The following is a 16,156-nucleotide window of genomic DNA, read 5'->3' as shown; positions in this document are numbered from 1 at the left end:
CAGATTTCCCTTTCATGTACAGTGTAGACATATATGTGTCTACTCAGAAGTAAGCCCCACAGAGTATAATGGGGCATACATCCAAGTAAGTGGGTATAGGATTTCAGCCTTGGTATATTATTATCAGAAAGAACACAACATTTGGAGACCGTATACTCCTCATTTGGTTTAAGATTGTCTGTTTAAAATGGTACATCTTTTTGGAGTACCATTGTGGGTTGCATGTGTTCTATCCTAATTCTGAAAAAGAGAATGCTCTAGAACAGTGGTCTTCAACTGGTGGGTTGTGACCCAAAAGTGGGTCGCGAGATCAGTCCAACGGCAAAGCTTTTGCCACCATTTTGGGCACGGAGAAAATTGTGAAAGTGGGTCTCATGTTGCAGGTTGGGAGTCTGAGGTGGCTCTCTGGCTTGAACCAGTTGAAGTCCATGCTTCCCCAACTTGGTGCCCTCCAGATGTGCTGGACAGCAATTCCCATCAGCAGTCCAACACATCTGGAGCACACAAGGTTGGAGAAGGCAACTATAAAAAGAGGAGGTGGCCCTAAGTTGTTCATCATTAGTTTTTCACAACCCCAAAGCCATCTTTCCATGCCGTATTCTCCATCCTGGCCACATGCTTTATCTGCTTTGGGAGGATGAGGATTTCACCTGCACTTTTTGCCTCCTTAGGGAGGATTTGTTGTTTAAAGTGCTTGATTGCAAACTGCAGCTTTAACTTTATGTGTGTAAATTGTCATTTTTTTGTTCATTGAAAGTAGATTCAGGCCATTGGTCTATTTAAATCAGTATCACCCACACCGTCTGGCAGGAGCTTTCCAGAGATTTAGGCAGGAACTTTTCCCCGCCCTGCTTGTAGGTACTATGTATGAAAGCTGGGACATTTTGCATATAAAGTATGTGGTCTGCTGCTGAGCTACAGGACTACCCCTAATGACCACATACCTGGGTGGAGTTGAGCAGGGGGTTGGACTTGATGGCCTTATAGGCCCCTTCCAACTCTACTATTCTAAGATTCTATGAGATAGTCTTCCAGTTCTTGTCCTGCCTTTGACAGGAGAGCAAGTTTTTTTTCCCCCTTTTCCATTTTTCTCTCCTCTTTAACGAGCTGCTAAGAATCCTGCAGTGCAAGATGTCAGAGGGTCCCACTGCTGTAACACAAACGCAAGTAAGATCCAGGTTGTATTTATTTGTTTTTTTTTTTAAAAAAAACTCTTGTTTAGAACATTCTACAGAAAACTACCCCTGTGAGTCCTTCATTTGTGGTATATCAAGGGATTGCTTAAGATGGTAAAATACATAGCAGCATCTTTGGATTTTAGGCAGATAAAAGTCCTAGGTAATGCTGGGGAAAGTTGTAGGACTTTTTTTCCTGTCTGAATGTGCATAAGATTGTGCTGTTAATGTGTTTTATAAGAAAGTCCCATGTTGCAGCTTAGGACTGCAGGTCTTCTGCTACTGGATTTGGAGCATAAGAGAGTTCTTTACCTTTTAGCTTAGTATTGTTGACGCTGGGCTGGCAGGAGGGCTCCACCATTTCAGACAGGAGTCTAACCCTATTTGGAAATTCTGGGGGGTTGAACCTGGGACCTTCTGAATGCAAAGCATGTGCTATGATACACATCTGTGTATCTTATATCTATAATTTGGAATTATAACAAAAAAAGAAGAGGGGGGGCAGACAGTAAAAAGAACACAGCAGAAGAAAGCGTATCCGTTCACAATAACCAAAAGAAGAAAAGAGATTCAACACTTCTGTTTCAAATATAAAAGCTGTCTAAAGCATCCAGGTGAAACCGAAGATGGTAGGACATGCATTCAAATGTGGCAATGTTAGAAAAATTGTGGATTACAGCCCAATTAAATCAAATAAAAAGGCATCCGGAGGCAGTTTCAAAAGGAAAGTTTATTTCCACCTCAGGTACTAAAAATCTCTTTGTACAAAGGTCCCTCTCCCTTGTCAATGTAAGGGAAAAGGCCTGGAACAGAAGTTTACGTTTCATTTTATACAGGGGGGAAACATTGTATGCAAATAATTGGTTGCTTGCTCAGATCGTCACAGCTGATCCTCCTCCCTGTTTTCTTGACATGTCCAGATGGGTGAGAGAGACTATTGACTTTGCAAACTCCATTATCACATGATTCCCTTGGTAATGAATCCTGGGACCTTCCTGCCACGCATACCAATGTCTTTAACTAATCCCTGTCCACCACTCCCTCCCTGGTTCCCCACCCCCTGCCTCGCAATGTCCCCTGGGACATTCCTGTTCCACCTTGCCTACTTGGCAGAAACTTTCCTGCTTCACCCTCCCTTGGTGCCTGACATTCCTTTCGATGGGCGAGCTTCCCACCTCTTATTTCTCTCCCTGGTTTCCCACTGAGCTGTGGGGAAAGGAAATAAGAGGTGTGTGTGTGTCAAGCGCCTGGTGATTTGCAACCTTACCCAAATAGGTAAATGGGGCTTTTCTCTCCTACCTGGGAGTAGGGGGTCTATTCTACTCATCTAAATCACTTAGAAATCACCCAAGGGTGGCATTTTGGGAAAGGGAAATGAGGGATCTTGGAAGAAGGACGGGAGAGAAGAGATGGGCGAAGGGAGTAGTGGGAAATCAGTTATTTTTCCATAACAGCAAGAGGAATAAAGTCTTTAGATCATTGCACTATAATGTGTGTGTCTGTATAGATTTGTGCATGTGATCTTTTTTGTATATAATTTTAATAATATAGATGGATAGATAGATAGATAGATAGATAGATAGATAGATAGATAGATAGATATTGCATGGGCTCTACCACTGAGCCACAGCCCGGGGTTACAATGTGCCATGCATATAAGTGTGAAATGACACTTTACGTTGGGCCTGTTCAGACAACACGCTAAGCCATGGTTAGGCTGCTAACTCTTTTCCAGCAACTGGTTAGTGAGTGTGTTTAAACCGTGGTTATGTAGCCACTGTGGTTAGGAATGGTTCACACGACATGCTAAGCCATAATGTTTAACTCAAAATGCTTAATCATTGTGGTTTAATGTGTTATCTGAAAAGGGCCATTAAGAGCATGCTTTAAAGCCCATAAATACAGCTCTCATTCTTTCTGAAAAAGTAGCTACTGTGTGTGGGAGGGAGAAATTCAGATCAGAACTGTGATGCAGGAAGGGGCGAGTTAACCCTTTCCTTCCCATGCCATTTTCCTCCTGAATATCCCCCCCCTCGCTTCACGCATTGCTGTGGGTTGCTATAACACTTTGCAATGGTGCTGTAGGAAAGGGTTAAACTTTTCTCTTCCCACGCTCTGGATCAAGGCTCTGGCTGCTGCTCTTTGCAAACAAACAAACAACCCCCCAAAAAAGGGGGGGGCATTGCTGTGAACTCCGGACATTGAAGGGTATCCCTGACATAACTTAACCTGTAGTTGGACCCTAAGAGGCCTGTTTTATGGAGCTGAATGTCTAACTTCTCAGTAGCTGCTTTTAACAGTTGTAAGAGTCAAGCTTTGTTACAGTCTACTGTCCATTAAAATCAAAGGCAGGATGTAAGATATTATCTTCACTTTTATTTTATACCGTTCCTTTCTGCCAAAAAATGACACCTGATACAAGATGACAACCTCAATAAACCTGGATTATTAAATGTTACAAACTAAGAACGGGCAGTCATGTCACCAGTGGTGGCTGGTGGCTCTTATATCAGTGGGGTGACGAATCCGCTCTGGGTTTCACTCAGAACTCTAAAGTTGCTCTCTTAGGTGCTTCTCTGCCCTACTGACATCAGAGCCACCAGCCTCCACTGCATGGCCCATCTAAAAGGTATAAAAACGTCGACGTGTTCTTCCACTTTATTTTGCCACCTGCTCACTAACAATATTAGTCCCATCAATTAGTCTTATCAATAGTCAAAAGCAGCCTTCTCCAACCTGGTGCCCTCCAGATGTGTTGGATTCCACCTCCCATCATCCCAACTGGGGATCATGAGATTTGTTGTCCAACACATCTAGAGGGTGCCAAAATGGAGAAGGCTGCTCAAAAATGTCCCTGAAAATCGACTTGGAAAGAATCTCTTGAGTGGATAAACAACATGTTCTTTAACTCCCTAATACTAATTGCTAATTGTCTACTCCAATGCGTTGGCTTTTTCTCTCCCAGTATCACATCTTGTGTGATATGCAACGGGGTGAGCGAAAGATAGATCAGCATCTACTGGTACATTTTGGCGTGATTTGCAGCAGTTCCAACTCCCAACTGGACCACAATAAGATGAGTTGATGCCACTTAGGTAGGTGGCTGAAATTAGGAAAGCTTAGAGCAACCAGAAGTGTACTTTTGTGTCAAAGGCTTGTGGGCTCGGTTCCGTTCTGGTACTGAAAACAAACTCCTAGAATACACTCAGAAGCACCCCCATTCTTTAATTTTAAGGCTGCTTCCAGACATGGCTTTTATTATGCTATCACCCTGCCTCATTCATGGTATTTTACCAGGGGGCAGGTCCAGACGTCATCGTTGCAGGGCTCAGTCCTGGGCCCAGGGCTCTTCAACATTTTTATTAATGACTTGCATGATGAGGTGCAAGGAACGCTTATCAGATTTGCAGATGACACAAAATTGGGTGGAATAGCTAATACCCTGGAAGACAGAAGAAAACTTCTAAGCGATCTTGATAGGCTGAAGTGCTGGGCTGAAAACAACAGAATGAAATTTAATAGGGATAAATGCCAAGTTCTACACCTAGGAAAAAGAAACCAAATGCACAGTTACAAGATGGGGGATACCTGGCTCAGCAATACTACAAGCAAGAAGGATCTTGGAATTGTTGTAGAATACTACAAGCTGAATATGAGCCAACAGTGTGATGTGGCTGCAAAAAAAGCAAATGCTATTTTGGGATACATTAATAGAAGTATATCTTCCAAATCACGTGAGGTACTGGTTCTCCTCTAATCGGCAGTAGTTAGGCCTCATCTTGAGTATTGTGTCCATTTCTGGGCTCCACAATTCAAGAAGGACACAGACAAGCTGGAGGGGGTTCAGAGGAGGGCAACGAGGTTAATCAGGGGTCTGGAAACAAAGCCCTATGAGGAAAGACTGGGCATGTTTAGCCTTGAGAAAAGAAGACTGAGAGGAGACATGCTAGCACTCTTCAAATACTTGAAAGGTTGCCACACAGAGGAGGGCCAGGATCTCTTCTTGATCATCCCAGAGTGCAGGACAGGGAATATTGGGCATCAGGAAAAACTTCCTGACTGTTAGAGCAGTATGACAATGGGACCAGTTACCTAGGGAGGTCATGGGCTCTCCCACACTAGAGGCCTTCAAGAGGCAGTTGGACAACCATCTATCAGGGATGCTTTAAGGTGGATTCCTGCATTGAGCAGGAGGTTGGACTCGATGGCCTTATAGGCCCCTTTCAACTATATGTTTCTATGATCAGGGCTGGCATCAAGCATAGGAACCTGCCAATGGGCTCGCTCACAAGAAACCCCTTGGCGTTGCTCCTCTTCGTCACCTTTGCAACCTGTTTCTTCACCTGCCCAGAGAACGGTAGTGATGAGATGGAGGAGAAGAACATGCCAAGCAAACAAGCGATACCAATGTTGAGAAAGAGGAGGAGGAGGAGCAAGAGCAGCTTGTGGCCATGGTGGTGAGAAGGTAGACTCATTGAGGGAGGGAGCCCACGGAAGGTGACTTGCCCAAGGGTTTTCCAAAACCTGGTGCCGACACTGGTTGGCATCTTCCAATCGTGACCTTCTCGTATTTTCCCACCACCACTTCTGCCTCTTCCCCCCTTTCCAGCAGAAAATCCATTAAGGGGGAAAAGATGGGCTAGATGCTCAATGCCTTCTTATTGGCAGAGCTCCACCTAAAGTACCCTAAGTCCACCTGGCTCTGGTTGGTGGGCCTTCATCTTCTCATAAGGAACAAAGTAGGTTGGACAAGCCTGAAGCCTCGATCTACAAGATGGTGGCACTGCCAATGGGCAAAAGGAGGTTAGGCCGGAAAACGCGCTGTCTCTCACCCGGAAACTGTGCGTCTTGACAATCCAGTACCATGCAGGGACCGAGCGAAGGGTATTGATTGTGATCTTATCAGCCGGCCCCTTGTACCCAGGGGGAGATGAAAGTCCAAGTTCGTAGAAGGTGCGGCCGTGGTTGGCCGCCACTTTAAAGCTCACTAGCGCTGCTGATACCAGGAGACGGCATGGATATCTTGGAGGTAGATGCCCTATACAGGAGGAAAGTCACCGCTCATGTAAGCACCAGTTTGGGGTTCTGTTCCCAGGGAGGGAGGGGGCAGTGAGGCACTGGGGAGAGGGTGGTTATGCCAACCTGCTAGAAAATCATCAGTCTCTCAGAAGCCAGGGTCCCATCACCCGTATGTAGAGGCAAGGTGCCTGGATTTTTTCATTTCTAATTTTGCTGCTCTCCTGGCTGCCTCCATTTTAATAGGATGATCTAGCAGTAGAAGCTGGTAGTTCTGATGTCAGTGGGGTGGTGAATCCGCTCCAGGTTTCAGTCGGAACTCTAAGGGAGCTATCCAAGGTGCTGAATCTATTTGCATTCAGTCTGAAACTCCGAGCGGATTCACTGCCCCACTGACCTCAGAGCCCTCAGTCCTCACTGTGATTTCTCAAACTTTTCTCTCCATTGATCTCTTCATCCAAAATGTTTCCCTGGACTTTTCTGGTTTGTATCTGCAGTTGCGTTCAACATTCTAAGCTCCTGTCTAGGCCAGATGTTTTATAGCAGCCTTTTGTTTTGATGATTTACTATTTTATTGTTTTACTGTTTTATTATTGAATCGATTTGTGTCATTGTGGCAAGCTGCCTTGGAGGGGTCCTGCCCTGAAACGCTGGCCTAGAAATATTTTGAACACATCCCTATGAATTATGGGTCAGTGAGCTGAGGATATACTACCACTACATCCAAACAGGGTCTATGAGTAAAAGTCTGGAGTGTGCTCTTGTTTTCAATGGAAAATGAACATATAAGGAGGGGCCTGAAATATCGCTGAAAGAGTCAGACTGCATCCCCACATACATGCTGTGGCTATAATCCTTTAATCTGATGGTAACTGGGCTGGTTTTGACCTCTCCTTACACCGAGTGATGCTGCCGTCCCATTAGCCCAAGGAAACAGCAACATTGACTAGGGTGAGCTAGCTATAGCAGAGGGACGAGATACAAAAGAGGGCAGGGCTCCTGCAGCTTTAACTGTTGTATTGAAAAGGGAATTTCAGCAGGTGTCATTTGTATATATGGGGAACTGGTGAAATTTCCTCTTGATCACAACAGTTAAAGCTGCAGGTGCCCTGCCCTCTTTTGTATCTGGTCACTCTAGCATAGCTCCTGCAGCTTTAACTGTTGTGATGAAGTGGGAATTTCACTAGGTGCTGTGTGCATACAAAGGACACCTGCTGAAATTTGCTTTTCATGCAACTGTTAAAGATACAGGAGCCCTGTCCTCCTTTCCACATGGTCACCCTAGACATTGACCAGATTTAAGACTGCAGCAATAGAAAACTTTGTTTAATCTCTCTCTCTCTCTCTCTCTGTGTGTGTGTGTGTGTGTGTCTCCCCCACTCCCCTCCCCACAATGTCATGTCAATCCTCAGGCAAAGAGCCAGTTCCTTAAGCTGCTGCCTTTCTTGGCCTCCTCCATTGGGTATTTCATTCTCTCGCCCCAAGAACCCAGCCTGCTGGGCGCTGTCGTCAAATGCCTCCCGGTTCTTTCTCTGGCATTCTACGTGGCTGGGGAATCAAGAAGTGCAGGTGTAGGCGCCTGGACACCATACGCCCAGCGGATATTTTCTGGCCTTCTGCTCTCGGTCGTGGGAGATGCTTGTCTGGTGTGGCCACAACTTTTCATTCCAGGTATGGGGTTTGAGGGACCCTGACAGAGCTCTGTGGGGGTGGGCGAGAGATAAGAACTGGGGAGATTGGGACTTGGTTGGAAATGGAGCTGGCTTCAAGCATTTTAGGGGCTTGGCCAAAACATTAAAATGGTGACCCCCGCCCTCCTCTGGTACTGTAGAAGGGGTGTTGCCAGGCAATTAAAAGATTTGGGGCCTAGCCCCATAAAATGCAAATCTGCATAAAATTTGCATATGTTGAATTATAACTACATATGCAAAGTAGAAATAATGAGTAGGGTTTATCTAATGTTCACAGGAGGCAACCCCAGCTGATTAATTCCTCATCCAAATAATATCAAAGAAAATATTTTTTTCAATTAATTTGCACCCTGCCCCAGATCATCCCAAGTTAATGGGGGGAAAGTTGTTAATAAACTGTGTTATCAAGCAGGAAAAGATTTCTTGAGGGGGACGGGACGGTTGCAGCATGTGGGGTTTCCTTCCTCTTCATCACAAGTGACCAGATTTACAAGAGGGCTGGGCACTTGCAGCTTTAACTATTGTGATGAAGAGGAAACTTCACCAGGTTTCCCATATATACAAACAACACCTGCTGAAATTTCCTTTTCATGCAACTGTTAAAGATACAGGAGCCCTGTCCTCCTTTTCATATGGTCACCCTATATTAGGCAACTCTATACAGTCTGCAGACCTCCATCCAGGTGTCTGCTCTGACATGTCAAATACTACATCTCTCCACATGAGGGCACCAATGACACACAGAGCACAGGTGCCAGGGTTCCTAGAAAGATCAAAAAGCGACTCTAAAGGTGTGCATTGCAGGGATGTAACTCCCTTTGTGGGGATGGAATGGAAGCATTTCCTCCTGGGACCTGTTCTTTGATTGCATCGCATGGTGCTGATTTAGCAAAATCTAACTCGTGTTGCCATTTCATTGGGTGGCCCTGATTCCTAGAGGACACAGAATAACTGGGGAAGCATTGAAGAGGACAGACAGGTAGGACAGGTAGCCCTCCCCAGAAGCAGACCAGCTATATCATCTTTTGCCTTTTCAGCCATCTTCTCCAAGCTTTAGAGTTATTGCATTACTACCACCATCATCCCCAGACAGCATGACCATTGCCAAGTGTGTCTGATAACTAACTCAGCGTTCCCTGACTTCAGCTCCCATTATGCTGCCTGGGGATGATGTGAGTTGTTGTCACCCAACACATCTGCAGGGCACCAGTTTGGGGAAAGCACATGTGTTTGGCTTTCAAAGGGGGTTGGATAGCTTCCTGGAGGAGAAGGCTCTCAATGGCTGCTAGTCCTGATGGCTAAGAGCAACCTCCAGTATCCGAGGCAATAAACCTATATACACCAGCTGCTGGGGAACATGGGTGGTGAGGTGCTGTTGCGCCTGTGGATTCCTGGTTGACTGCTGGTGGGCCACTGTGAACAGAGTGCTGGACTAGATGGACTCTTGGTCTGACCCAGCAGGGCTCTTCTTATATGTTTCAGGATGTGCACCAGATACCAATACAATGGGCATTTATATAAAATACCTGCAGCCATCCTATAGTTCTGATGCCTCTTTCTTTCTTTTTCCTGGTGGAATTGAGCAATAGACCACATCATATGGGGGCGGGTGGTGGTGGTGGTTCAACCCTAGGCCCCAATGAAGTTGCCATATCCTGTCTCAAGGCCAGGGATAGGGAGCAGGTGGCTCTCTAGTTCTTGTTGGGACCGCAGCACCCATCACCCCCCACCATTAGCTAGGATGGCAAGATCGGATGGGAGCTGCAGTCCAACAGACTACACATCCCCCACTCCTGCTCTAGACGGTCACTTGGACCTCTCTGATCATGATATCGTGCTGCTAGTGCCGGAGGCCTCTTCCCTGCGTCATTTCCCTGTGTCCCTTTCTCCCCTTTGCAGGAATGCTCGCCTTCGCCGGATGCCACATCTCCTACATCCTGGCCTTCGGCCTGCGTCCCTTTAACCCCTTGGTCTACCTCGTCGTGGCTGCTTTCATGGTGTCAGATTACACCCTCCTGCAGCTGCCCTGCCTGAAAGGCTTCTACGTGGTGGCTGTGGCGATCTACTCGAGCCTGCTGGGCGTCATGGCCTGGCGCGCGCTGTCTCGTCCGAACGGCCAGCTCAGCGCCTCAGTGGGCAGCGTCTTCTTCATCGTCTCTGACACATTTGTGGGCCTCGATACGTTCTGCCACTCCGTGCGCCACCCGCACCTCATCAGCATGAGCACCTACTACATCGCCCAGGGCTTGATCGCGCGGTCCGTGGCCTCTGACATCAGCTCCAAGAAGGAGAGCTGAGCGCTTGAGGACCCCAAAGAATCCGTCCCCTCAGCAACTCCCCTCTCACGTTCAACGAGCTCCATCTACACCCTCTGGCCTTCTTCAGATTCCTTCCATAGAACCAAGTTCTTCCTTCCAGATCCTTCCAAAGGCTGCTCTTCACCATGCCTCCCATCAGTGGACGCTGGTAGATACCATGTCAGTGGGGCGGTGAATAGGGTGACCATATTTGGGAAACCAAAAAAGAGGACACCTAGTGTGTGTGTGGGGAAGCAGCTTTCTGAGTCCTGCAGAAAGTACGTTATTCCCCCGCCACCTTAAAGAACCCGATTGGAGTGGAGGAGGGGAAAGGATTTCATTCTGCACCACCACCATCCACTCCAATTGGGGCCTTTTCTAAAATGTCCACAAACGACCCACTTTCCCCTTTAAGACCTCAATTGGAGCTCGGGGTGGGGGAATGACATGCCTCAAGAAAGCATGTCACTCCCTCCTGCCATGCTAATGGCAGCCTTAAAGAGGAAGGTGTGTCATTCCAGGACATTATTGAAAATTATAGAAAATCCCCCCTGACACCATGGAAAGAACAAAAACCAGGACAAATCCGGGGAAATCCTGACAGTTGGTCACCCTAGCGGTGAATCCACTCCAAGTTTCAGTTGGAAACAGTTCAAACTCCAATGGGGGCTATCAGCTTAGATCGCTCCTTTAGAGTTCTCACCAAAACCTGGAGCGGATTTACTGACTCACTCTTATCAGAGCCACCAGACGCCGCTTCCTCCCTTGATCTCTTACCACTCCACGGTTTGCCTCCTGGAATAATAAAGACGCTAAGCGAACATCTCAACATTAAGGTGCATTTATATGTGAAAGGAAACCATTTCCCAAACCTGCTGCCGTTGTCCAGTTAACAGTTCCACCTGTTTGCTGTGGACGCACCTCAGAGATAGGTTTGGCCGCACGCTTTCTCACATTCGTTAGAAAAGTTATGTTTGTGCCCTGCCTCCTGCAAGGCAAGCATTGACCTCCTTCTCCCCATTTCTTGCTCTGTAACATGGGTGGGCAACTGTGGGAGGACTATTTTTGCCCCCCAACAAACAAACAGTTTCTCAGCCTGCACTCGATGGCACTAAAGATTTAGCTAACAAGCTAAATTTGACTCTTTTTTGTTCTCCCAGGATATCCATTTTTTTCTCATCTGCTGAAATTAGTCCTGCAGCAGAGTACAGCCAGGGCTACATGTTGCTCACCCTGCTATTTACTGTGTTATCTGTACAGCACCATGTACATTGATGGTGCTATATAAATAAATAAATAATAATAATAATAATAATAATAATAATAATAATAATAATAATAATGCTCTATAACAATGCTGCTTGTCCTTTTCCAATAAACCACTCCCCAATGCATGGTTTTTCCTATAATTTCTGTTGCATTTAAAGCATTTCTCTCCCGCCTTTCTGGGGATCCCCAACACGGTGCCCTGGTGGCCATGGAGCCACACTACGGTGTCCACTGGGTGACCTGCTCCTGGTTAGGGTGACCTTACGGAAAGGAGGACTGGGCTCCTGTATCTTTAACAGTTGTATAGAATATGGAATTTCAGCAGGTGTCATTTGTAGGCATGCAGCACCTGGTGAACCCCCTCTCCATCACAACTGGTAAAGCTGCAGGAGCCCTGCCCACTTTTGTATCTGGTCACTCTGCTATAGCTCCTGCAGCTTTACCTGTTGTGATGAAGAGGGAATTTCACCAGGTGCTACATGCCTACAAATGACACCTGCTGAAATTCCCTTTTCTATACAACTGTTAGAAACAGGAGCCATGTCCTCCTTTCCACATGGCCATGCTACACACTGGTCGCTTGCTAAACGGCATCTCCGCAGCACCTGCCTACTCAGGCCTCGCTTCCCTTCTGACTGTACAGACTCCAGCAGCAACAGTAGGGTGACCATATTTTGGAAACCAAAAAGGAGGACAACATGGTCGCCCCAAAGGGGGCGTGTCCAGTACCAAGGGGGCGTGCCCACCCGAACATAGCCTTGGTCACATGTCTGATTTTACAGCACACATTTAAGACAAATCTGTTCTACATAACATCTTAATGTTAAAATCACTGAAATAAAGAACAAGTGAGAGATTCAATGTATCTGAAATTAACTTCACTCACTCCTACTTTTGTAGGTTTTGCTGTACTTTGAAGCTTTTGCTATACTCTGTGTGTTACATTCTCCCCTTCCCTCAAATATCTTTTCTGACTGTATCTTCACTCATTGCAAGCTGCTGTTGTTGTTAACAGGGTTTGCTACTGCTCCCAGATCTGTTTCAAATTTGTTACGGCTAAAGCTCTACCTAAAAGCTTTCATGGTGCCAACTTTCAGCTCTTTATCTTTAAAAATGACAGTTTAAAAATAATAATTTTAAAACCTCAATTTTTAAAAAATTCCTAAAAAATCAATGGATGAATGGATCTGTTTCAAATTTGGTGTGGCTAAAGCTCTACCTAAATCCTTTCATGGTGCAAAGTTTCATCTCTTTATCTTTAAAAATGATGATTTTAAAAATAATAATTTTAAAACCTCAATTTTTAAAAAATCCTAAAAAATCAATGGATGAACGGATCTGTTTCAAATTTGATAGGACTAAAGCCCTTTCTAAGAGCTACCATTGTGCCAAGTTTCATGCCTTTATCTTAAAAAATGACAGAGTTATAAGCATTTTTGTTAATTCCCATTAGGGCTGCTCTTTGTAAAAAAATCCGGATTTCCCCTCCCCTCCCGGATTTGCCATCGAAAACCCGGACAAATCTGGTCATATGGGCACCTTAAGCAACATGGCATTTTGGTATATCTCCAGGATTCGAGGCAGTAAGCCTGTGTGCACCAGTTGCTGGGGTACATGGGTGGGAGGCTGCTGTTGCACCATGTTCTTCTTGTTCTTCCCTGACCAATGGCTGGTTGGCCACTGTGTGAACAGAGTGCTGGACTAGATAGACCCTTGGTCTGATTCAGCAGGGCTCTTCTTCGGTTCTTATGAGCAGGAAGAGAAGGGGCGGAGACAGAGCAAGCCAAGCTAGCGTTTTGCTGCACGGAAGAAGAACATGTAGGCTGGGGAGCTGGTAAAACAGCAGCCAGTGGGAGTGCTGGACACGGGGTTGGTGTTAGTTTATGTGGCAGGAAAAACATCGGCTAGAGAAAATGGAGCCGGTGGGGGGGGGGGGTTGCTCTCTCTTTCCATTTCGTTTCCCCCTCCTTCCTTTTGCCTCTCCCTCCCGCTCCTCCCAGAAATGTAAACAAAATATTCTTCCTCTTTCCAGGCCATCCTGCTAATTTTCCTCCAGTTTTCTTTAGCTTTCTCTCTCTCTCTCTCTCTCTCTCTCTCTCTGCCATCCCTTCCTTCCTCTTTCTCTTTCTCTCTCTCCTCCACCCCCTCCTTTCTCTCTCTGTCTCTCCTCCACCCCCTCCTTTCTCTCCCCCACTTTACTCCTCTCTTCTCCTCTTGCTTCCCCCTCACTTTCTCTGCCTTCTTGTTTCTCTGCCATCCATCCTTCCCCCAGCAAAGTAGTCTGGAGTGAGGGGGACATAACTCTGTGTGAGAAAAGCGGGGTGGTGGTAGTGGTGGATGGGACGGGCAGATCAATCCCTTGTAGTTCTACTCAAAAGTAAGCCCCATTGAGTTCAAGGGGACCTGCTTCCATGTCAGCATATACCGTTTCCAAGCTAAATTTAATCCTTTTGGCGCTCCATAGCAAGCAAACTAAATGTGGCCCTGTAGGTGCTAGAGAGCCTCTTTGGAGGCCATTTTTAAACAAAATGGCCGGTGGGAGGGTGGGCACGTGTACATGGTTTCAGCTTTAGGGGGTGGGGGATTTGTGTGTGAGTGTGTGTGTGTATGTGCCAGAGAGAGAGAGAGAGAGGCAGACATGTTTTAAAGTTGTTTCTAAAGAAACCTGTTTCATTTAAACAAAACCGGACAGGGCTCCTGTATCTTTAACAGTTGTATAGAAAAGGCAATTTCAGCAGGTGTCATTTGTATGCATGCAGCGCCTGGTGAAATTCCCTCTTCATCACAACAGTTAAAGCTGCAGGGGCCCTGCCCTCTTGACCAGATACAAAACAGGCCAGGGCCACAGATGCACTGAGGGCGTACCCCCAATGCCAAGAATGAAGATGCCAGCCATGTTTCATCGCAATGGCTTCTCTTTCCAAATTACCATAATATCCAGATGTCCTTCCAAATGGTCACAGAATTTACCTGGAATGGTAGAAGCATCCCCACATAAAACATCTGGTCCTCCAAAATTCAACATGAGCATACTGAGTGGGTACATCCAAATTACCTGAAGGATCCCATGGCTACGGAAGGTTTGTGGTGTTGGGATCCTACAGAATTCTGAAGCTTGATCACTACTTTGTAATATATATATTTTTAGTTGATCCCAAGCAAGGTATTGCCCTATTGTGGCCCTGTTCAGACAACACGCTAAACCATGATGGTTAACCATTTTGAGCTAAACATGGCTTAGCGTGCTGTGTGAGCCATTCCTAACCATGGTGGCTACATAATCACAATTTAAACATGCTCACTAACTATTTGCTACAAAAGGGTTAGCTGCCTAACCATGGCTTAGTGTGTTGTCTGAACAGGGTCTGTATCTTAGTTTAGATCATTAGAGTTAGGCAACCCTTTTTCTGTTGGGGTTCTGCATTTCCTCATGAATGATCTATCAGGGGCGCATCTCTGGGGTGGTTTGGACCACAACCCAAAGTGGGTAAGTCACCCTCTTTCTGCCTGTCTCTTTCGTCTCTCCCTCTTCCTTCCCATGCAACAGGCTGCCAGGGAAGCTATAGATCACTCTTGCCATGGGACTGAACTGATTGCATGCTGAGGACTGCACGAAGTTAGGCCGAACGCCACATGTGGCCCAGCCCTGTTTGAATGTTGTATTAAGGACTCTGCAATTCTCCACTCGTATGAGCTCTTGAAAATGCAGCAAGCCAATACACAAAGGTCAAGCTCATCAATAGCGCTCAAAGCACAGTCACTGCAAGGATGGGCCGTTTGTTGAGGGTTTGGCCAACAACTCCCAGCATTCCTTGCCACTGGCTACGCTGGCTAGGCCTGATGGGAACTGTAGGCCAGAACAACTGGAGAGCCACAAGTTGCCCACCGCTGCTTGAACATGCAACATGCTGCTACGGTGGTTGTTTTTTCTTACTCTAAAGTAGATGCAGGGGACCCAATACAGATTCAGTCCCTAGCATAGGGGCGCTTTAACCCTACCCTACCCTCCCATGGCTGTGGTTTCAATCCAGATACAGGGAGCCCCGTGCCTGCAATTTCCATAAGAGGAGGGAAAGCCTCCATCCTAGCTTAAGTGTCATAAGCCAGGGTGGTGTAGTGGTTAGAGTGTTGGACTGGGACTCGGGAGATCTGGGTTCTAATCCCCCACTTGGCTTTGAAGCTCGCTGGGTGACTTTGGGGGCAATCACTGACTCTCAACCTGATCTACCTCACAGGATGGTTGGGAGGATAAAATAGGAGGAGGATCCCGTAAGCCACCTTGCAAGAGGAAAAAAAGAGGGATATCGATGTAACAGTAAATAAATAAACAGCGATTCCACAGTCTGCAGTCAGAGAGAATGGAGGTGGGGCGGGGGGAGCTTAAAGGAGGGGGAGGGAAGCGATCTCAAAGCCGACCCAGTATCTGGCCCAAAGAATGAAGTGCTGTTTGCTCAGCCTGGCCGCTTAAGTCTGGGCCATCTACTTCCTCCCGGCTAGTGCATGTGGGGGAAGGAGTTGACACGGGAGCCGCCCATCCAAATCGACAGAGCAGGTGGCCCGACAGTTATCAAGAAAACCAGCCACCGAGTGGGAAGCTGCCGGCTGGTGGTCGGAATGTAACTCCTTTTCAAGGGAGCGGGGGACTTTTTAACCCTGCGGTCTGCTGGCTGATGGCATCTTGTATCCAACACCCAAGAGGGGCTGGGTC

General features: G+C 46.6%; 1 protein-coding gene across 1 annotated transcript; it reads left to right on the top strand.

The window, feature by feature from the left end:
• The first annotated feature begins 6,189 nt into the window (after window positions 1-6,189).
• TMEM86B (transmembrane protein 86B) lies at window positions 6,190-10,306 on the top strand. Its single transcript, XM_063136883.1, has 3 exons — window positions 6,190-6,240; window positions 7,604-7,862; window positions 9,782-10,306. The coding sequence occupies exons 1-3, from the start codon at window positions 6,190-6,192 to the stop codon at window positions 10,177-10,179; spliced, it is 708 nt and encodes a 235-aa protein (XP_062992953.1). The 3' UTR covers window positions 10,180-10,306.
• The last annotated feature ends 5,850 nt before the right edge of the window (window positions 10,307-16,156 follow it).

The sequence above is a fragment of the Elgaria multicarinata genome, chromosome 11, assembly GCF_023053635.1.
Source record: "Elgaria multicarinata webbii isolate HBS135686 ecotype San Diego chromosome 11, rElgMul1.1.pri, whole genome shotgun sequence".
Taxonomy (NCBI): Eukaryota; Metazoa; Chordata; class Lepidosauria; order Squamata; family Anguidae; genus Elgaria; species Elgaria multicarinata.
The sequence above is the reverse complement of the archived record's forward strand: the minus strand, read 5'-3'. Positions and strand labels throughout refer to the sequence as shown.

What these genes read in the sequence shown, in the direction of transcription:
- TMEM86B (XM_063136883.1), top strand. Translation starts at nt 6,190, where the DNA reads ATGGATATCTTGGAGGTAGATGCCCTATACAGGAGGAAAGTCACCGCT. An exon ending in GGAGGAAAGTCACCGCTCAT is followed by an intron (nt 6,241 to 7,603) that starts GTAAGCACCAGT and finishes GTCAATCCTCAG; the next exon opens with GCAAAGAGCCAGTTCCTTAA. An exon ending in GCCACAACTTTTCATTCCAG is followed by an intron (nt 7,863 to 9,781) that starts GTATGGGGTTTG and finishes TCCCCTTTGCAG; the next exon opens with GAATGCTCGCCTTCGCCGGA.